This window comes from Ahaetulla prasina, chromosome 5 (assembly GCF_028640845.1).
Source record: "Ahaetulla prasina isolate Xishuangbanna chromosome 5, ASM2864084v1, whole genome shotgun sequence".
Classification (NCBI taxonomy): Eukaryota; Metazoa; Chordata; class Lepidosauria; order Squamata; family Colubridae; genus Ahaetulla; species Ahaetulla prasina.
In genome coordinates, this window is record NC_080543.1 from 27,897,593 (window position 1) to 27,905,062 (window position 7,470).

The following is a 7,470-nucleotide window of genomic DNA, read 5'->3' on the forward strand; positions in this document are numbered from 1 at the left end:
ATTTCCATATTTTTAAAAAACCTGTAATTTTAAGCATGGATATTGAAAATTAGCCAGGATCAACCACAAATAAATAAACGTAGATCTCTCCAACTTTTTATAAAGGAATCTTCAACCAGATCTGCTATTTAACATCCACTTACTTGAAAATCAATTGCCAACAAAAGTGTTTAATATTCGAAATGGATGGATTTTATAATCAAGCAATGATAGTTATATTCTGAAGACATAGGCTTTCATAGAAGCAAATTCCATAGATTTGTCAAGTGCCTGTAGCATTGCTGGGAACGAAGACTGTTGATTTAGCTGCAAGACCTGTTCACTTCTGCTTTCAACTCAGCATCCGATGAAAATGCTCTTCCTACCAGAGTCTGTGAACGTTTTTAACGTTGCAAGGTATAACTCGGTCCTGGGGGGGGGGGATGGGGATGGCTTGCACCTGTCTAATCTTCACAACAGCACTTCCCAAGATTTGAGGAGCTTTGAAATCCCGCACCTCCACCGCAACGCATGGGAGGAAACGGTACGACTCGTCCGAAGGAGCAAAGCGCAACAGGAGCTGGAGATGAAGGAGCCAATGGATTAGCGGTGGGACGAGGGAGGAGGAGGGAAGGAGGTGGGGGGAGAGAACCAGGGAACGCAGCCCAGAAACGTGGGTGGGGTTGACAAGAATGAGGGACATTGTGCAGCGCTTTTGGCGAACAAGGGGGCATAATGGGGGAGTGCGCAGCGGCGGTGCCAAGGCGCGGCACAAAAAGCCTATTGACGGGGGCCGGCGCAGCTTTCATCACATGGCCCCCAAAGACTCTATTTAAACCGGGCCGCGCGGCCCTTTCAGCACCACTGGCGCTGGTCAGCGCCCTGCGAGCAACTGCGCGGACAAGAGGCGCTGCGCCTACAAACCCCAGCCAGGAAGGCGAGGGCGAGGCTGAGGCTGGACGGGGCCGAGTCATGCCGCGGTCTTTTTTGGTGGACTCGCTGGTGCTGCGCGAAGCCGGCGGCAGCGACAAGAAAGGAGGCGTCTCTCCCGGCAGCCCGCCGCCCCCGCCACTCTTCCCTTATGCCGTGCACCCCTCACATCCCCTGCACGGCCTTTCGGCTGCCTCCGGAGGCGCCTGTCCCGCCGCTCCCGTATCCACGTCGGCTGCGCGCAAAGCTGGCCTGCTATGCTTGTGTCCCCTATGCGTGGCCGCCGCTTCTCAGCTGCACCCGCCGCCGCCGCCGCCGCCCGCCCTGCCGCTCCTCAAAGCTTCCTTTCCTCCCTTCGGCTCCCAATACTGCCCTTCGCCCCTGGCTGCCCGGCAGTCTCCCGGAGGTTCGTCGGCCTCCAACGGTGGCCATATACCCGCCCTCTACCAGAGCGCCTACTCGCTGCCCGATCCCCGGCATTTCCACTGCATCTCCGTGGGTGAGTAGTTTGGGGGCACGGGGCGGGCTGGGAAGGGACCGATCCTCTAGCCTTAGCTCTTCCGAAGCTTTTCGGCAGGGACGGCAGAGACAGATTCTCACTCTGGGAAAGTCGTTTTCACTTATCTAAATGCAACAGGCGCTTGGTTTGGCAACCGGTCAGGGTGAGTTCTTCCCATACACTTCCGAATAAAAGCGATTTCAGAATAGGTGTATGGAGAATGAAGGTTTTTGGTTTTTTTTAATCTGGGAGAAAGGAGCACGAGAGCAAACTGACCAGAATCTCTCTCTTGCCCAACATTTGGAAAACAGAGATCTTAAAGAAAGCGATCTCAGCAGATGGGAGCCCCAGCTGACACATGATGGGTTCGGAAGTGGAGTGAGACGTGGTTGATATTCGATCGATCACCAGGAATTCCGGGGCTGTAGGCTAGAAAAAAAGTCTGAAAGCATCTTAGGAAAAGGCAGCGGCCAATCGCTTCTGTACTGTTGCCCCCACCCAAAACCCTGGACACAACCATAAATTCCCTAGGGGTCGAGTTGTATTCGAAGGAACTTTTGCCCGTCCGTTCCCTAGGGGAATATTCAGCTGAAGACTGGGGTAATTAGACCTCCCGATCAAAGTCTTTACTTTCTCAGTCCACGAGATTAGAGGGATGGAGTGTCGCACTGGGTGGCATATCTAAGTGGCAGTCCAGTCCTTGAAACGAAGTCCGGGCTGCGGAAGAGAGAGCTGAATCCAAACAGAGATGTTGAGAATTCAGGGAATTGATGGGTGCCTGCACAGAGAACGGTGCCTGAAACTTGAGGGTTAGCTCAGATCTGCTGTTTTCCAGGGGCTGCTTTGAAGAGGGGGAGATCCTAGATTTAGCACTTTCCAACCTGCTGTCCCGAGAAGCAGTCTTCCATAACCTCTAAGTAGCGCTGTGGCTTGGTCTGTCGTTCCAAGGGTATTTACAAGAAACCCTCACAGACTGAAAGAAGTCAATCTAGCCTGACCTTTGTAGAGATTCTCAGTCATCCAGGTCATGGTTGTCCCAAAGGTGTTTTTTCAGGAAGCAACTGGACTTTCTTGTTTGTTTGTTTGTTTGTTTGTTTTGAAGAGGTTTCGCTTCTCATTCAAGAAGCTTCTCCAGCTATCCACTATCCTGTCAGAGCTGAAGAAGTTTCTTGGATGAGAAGCAAAACGTCTTCAAAACAAAAACAATAAAGCCCAGTTGCCTCCTGAAAAAGCACCTTTGGGTATCCTGACTTTCCCGTCCCGTCCCTCTCCCCCCACGTAACTCGTAGAGACATGTTCGAGTAATGACTCTGAGCCCAGTGGGGAACTCGTCGGGGAGGGGGGGAATGCCCGACCGCGATCCGCTGTAGGACCCTTTGTCATACCTAGCCTGCAAGTTAGAGGAGCAATTCTTGATTATGTCGCTCCAGTAGTTCCAAACCCCATCAAAACTGCATAACTCAAGCGCGCTTGGGCTTATAACTGGCTAACTGCACTGCAGTAACGATTTCTAGCATGGTCTGTATTCAGAAGCTTGGCTCTGATGATGTAAAAGTCATCCGCGCTAAGCTTCCCTAGGCGCCGGTGTCCTTTGGGGAAGGGTTGGCTTGCCCGCGGGCCAAATAGGCTTGGAACCTGCAGGACTTGACTTTCCACTTTGCCTCCCCGCAGACAGCACGTCGGGCCAGCTGCCGAGCAGCAAGCGGATGCGCACCGCCTTCACTAGCACGCAGCTGCTGGAGCTGGAGCGGGAGTTCGCCTCCAACATGTACCTGTCGCGTCTGAGACGCATCGAGATCGCCACCTACCTCAACCTCTCCGAGAAGCAGGTGAAGATCTGGTTCCAGAACCGGCGCGTCAAGCACAAGAAGGAAGGCAAGGGGGGCTCCCATCGCGCTGGGGGACCGGCCGCCCCCGGCTGTAAATGCGCCTCCCTCTCAGCTGTGTCCAAGTGCTCCGAAGACGAAGAGGACTCGCCCATGTCCCCGTCTTCCTCGGGCAAGGACGAGAGAGAACTCGCCGTCACTCCCTAAGGTGTGACGCCTCCGCCATCCGGGCGACCTAGTTCCACGGGCCCGTCCGGTCTCCGGCAGATGGACTGGACAAGGGCGCTCTATAGAGGCGGTGTAAATAGCCCCGCTGCCCCTGCTCGCCACGAGCGCGCTCTGCTCCAGAGCTGTCCGGTTAAGGGGAGCATCGTATGTTCCCTTTCAGTGGCAGTTTTTCTTTCTTGAGATTAACGACACTGTAATTAGCCAATGGAGGCTGACACAACGCCGATCTCCCTCTTTCTTTGAAGAATAAGGAAAGGGCAAGGCCAGCCAGGTTTCCCACTGTCGGTGTTTGGGGGTTACCTCCGAACCTGGCATCTCTCTTTCTCTCTCTTTCTCTCTCTTCCCCCTCCTTCCCTTTGGGTTCTTTCCGGATGTAAAAATCTGAATTCCCGCTTCCTAACAGGTTTTCTTTAGAAGCAGGAAGGCATTTCAGTAGGAAGGCTGGGTCAGAAAGCAACGGGTTTAACTTGTTGTGGGTTTCTTTTTTGTTTTGTTTTGCTTTGCTCTTTTTTTTTTCTTAAGTCAATTTGATGATCCTTCTTAAAATATATAATGGTACGGCTGTATTGTTTTCTGAGAAAAAATCAGGAGATATTTATTTATTTATTTATGTAAAGAAGCTGAAGCAAAAATAAAGGTGCTTTTTTAAAAAAAATAGAAATAATACACACACACACACACTGAAGTTATGCTTTGGTTTTGCAGAATATACTGGCGCTATCTCCCTTGGATAACTCCCACTAATTTCAGTGGGAAAGTTTGCAACACCTTTGACTTACCAGAATCAGAAAGTTTTATTTCATAACTTGTCGTTAAATAATATGGTACTCAATTCAACTACCCCTAGGTATAATTATAATTTGTTTTATTGGGAATGGTAACTCTTCTCACTCAAAACTGTGCGATGTATGAACTACTTCCTTGGCTTGGCTTGGATCCATTGTGCAGCATTGCTCAAAAGGGGATCTCATTGCTCTTTACTTCTGAGTAGATATTTAGGGCAATACTACCTCAGACAAGAACAGAAACATGATCTACCTTGCTGACAAAATTCAGTATATGTTGTATAGGGGTGACAAATCAGGAGGAAAATGGTAGCACCCACAAATGTTATTAAAAGGCATATGCCTTTATGCAGCTCATGAAAAGCTTATGCGTGTGGATAAAATTTGTTAGCCCTGCCATCTGAACCCTTCTGATTTCTTGCTACCATAAACTAACACAGTTCTTCTCCTATGATGTATAAGACAACTATCCAGATTACATATACCTGGATGCTCAACTTTGTCTTGCTGCTTTGTAGTGAATTAAAGAATGATAAATATGGTCCATATCATATCCTGCAGTTATCAGCCACAGAATCCATACTTACTTATCTCTGCTTTTTTCCCCTTCTTTATCTAACACGAAGGTTAGCCAGATTAATAAAATCAACTATACAGAAGACAGCAAATCATCTGGTCTGTCCCCTTCTAATCTATGCAAACCTCTATGCAGTCTGATTCCATTTTTTTTTAAAAAAAAATCATGTATACAGAATTAACTTTACCGAATGAAAAGGTGGTAATGCTCAAAAAATGTGCAATGCACCACAAAGTACAATTTCCATTTCATACTCACTGGCCCTGAACAACCTGCGTATTAATCTTTCCGTGGCCACAACCGAGTGGGATTTACTTCTGAGTAAATGCTTCCATGGTTTTCAGTTTGGTTTAAGAGACAACATATAAAGAACCACCACAAAAGTGCTTCTCCCCTGGCCTCCATGCATTTTGTTTGCTGGCCCCAGAAAAAGCAATTTCTTTGGCAGAATACGAAGGAGCTCCGGTCACTTGCAGTCTTCCCCCCCCCAACTCCACGGGTGAAATCTAGCAGATTCTGACAGGTTCTGGAGAACTGGTAGTGGAAATTTTGAATGGTTGGAGAACCTGCAAATACCACCTGCGGCTGGCCCCAGAGTGGGGAGCGAATGGGGATTTGGCAATATCCTTCCCCCAGGAGTGGGGAGGGAATGAGGATTTGGCAGTATCCTTCCCCTGGAGTGGGGAGGGAATGGGGATTTGGCAGTATCCTTCCCCTGCCATGCCCATCAAGCCATGCCCACAGAACCAGTAATTAAAAAAATTGGATTTTACCACTTCCCCACCCCCAATGGCAAATCCGAAGCTACAATTATACCAGAGGCTTGCTTGTTAATGCCAGCCTTCATGCAACTGGCATGGAGCAACTGATTATTTGTGGACACTTGAACCAATGGCTCTGCTCAGTGTTTTCTCCTGTCAAAAATACATTTGGAAGGTTGAAGTTTGCACTAAAATGACCTGGGGTTTCCTTTCCAGCTTGACTGAGCTTTCCAACCTGGATTCAGGCACACACTTAGGAGACTTAAGAGAGTAGACAGCAGCATCTGAAATCAGATTTGGTGGCAATCATCATGCCAGACCAAGCAATGGTGAGAAGGTGCTGAAGGTGCACACTCTACATCCTGCTGTGCAAGATCTGATGAGAATGGTCACTGAAGACACCTCAGAGCACTTGACTGGCTGTTTCCTTGGATTGCTCTGGTCTAGGGGAATATGTGTTTGAATCCTGAATGTGCGCAGACATTCCTCCTAGGATACTTTTTTCATGGGTTTGCCTTTGAGTTAGACTTGACTCCTACATGGACAAGTGCATGTAGTTTTCTTGGCAAGATTTCTGGAAGTGGCTTCTCCTTGCCTTCTTCCTAGAGACTGAGAGAAAGTGAATGGTCCAAGATAACCCAACTGGCTTTGTACCTAAGGCAGGACTAGATCTCACTTTCCCATTTTCTAGCTAGGTGCCTTAATGCACTCAGCTAGAAAATGGGAAACTGTGAGTTCTAGTCCTGCTTTAGGTACAAAGACAGGTAGTCTTTGACATGCTCATGAATGGGAGTGGAATTCCGGTTGCTAAGTGGTCATTAAGCAGGTCATCATGTGACTGAACCCAATTTTACCAACATTTTTAGCTCTGCCATTAAGTGAACCACACAGTTATGAAATCAATCCAGCTTCCCCAACTGACTTTGCTTGACAGAAAGCAGCTGGGAAGCGTGGGGAATACACGACACCAAAATGCTGCAATGGTTGTAAATACAAGCCAGTTGCCAAGGGACTGTGGTGCAATGATCCTAACTTCAAGGATAGATCATAAGTCACTTTTTTTGAAGGCCACTGTAACTTTGAACCATCATTAAATGAATACTCGTCAGTTGAAGGCACACTATCAGGCTGGATGCACATGAATACCCAAACAAAATTACTGTATGTCTAGGATTATTTGATAAGGAACACAAAGATCTGGATGACTGCAAAGGGGTAACAGAGAGATATAGGTGCCACTAGCTTTTCTGCCATCTAGTGGTAGTCCAAAGTTTTGCAGCACTACTGGGTAGCTCCAAATTTTAGACCACAGATCAAGTTTGGCCCGTTATTGGTTACTCTGCTCATAGAACATTCTTAGCTGAATCAGTTATAAGCCTAGAACAGTGGTGGTGAACCTTTTACTTACCGAGTGCCAAACACACTTTGCACACTGCGCGCTCGCGTGCCATCTGTAGTAATACGTGGCTCCTCCCTTTGTGCTGGGCGCGCAACCTTACCATCTGCGCAAGTGTGTAGCTTTTGTGCGTGCAATGAACATTTGCAAATGCTCTCTGCGCATGCATGCACTGCGCACCAGACATCTCGTGCACATGCGCTTACACATGTGCATGCACAGGAGAGCTCCAAAGACCAGTTGGGTCCCCTTAATTGCACACATGCGCACCAGAGGCCTGAACACCAGCTGGAGCATGCGTATATGCGCAGCTTCGGGTGAGTTTTGCGACGGCTCGCGTGCCCGGAAAAATGGTTCGTGCCATAGGTTCGCCAACACAGGCTTAGAAGCTGCATTGACACCCCACCCCATGGTAAGATTACTATTAAACAAGGTTTTTGTTGGTTGGTTTGCTTGACTGCTTTGCAACTTAGTTGTGCAAGCCCATGC

General features: G+C 48.5%; 1 protein-coding gene across 1 annotated transcript; it reads left to right on the forward strand.

The window, feature by feature from the left end:
- Positions 1 to 951: 951 nt before the first annotated feature.
- Positions 952 to 3,441, forward strand: GSX1 (GS homeobox 1). Its single transcript, XM_058186600.1, has 2 exons — positions 952 to 1,408; positions 3,080 to 3,441. The coding sequence occupies exons 1-2, from the start codon at positions 952 to 954 to the stop codon at positions 3,439 to 3,441; spliced, it is 819 nt and encodes a 272-aa protein (XP_058042583.1).
- The last annotated feature ends 4,029 nt before the right edge of the window (positions 3,442 to 7,470 follow it).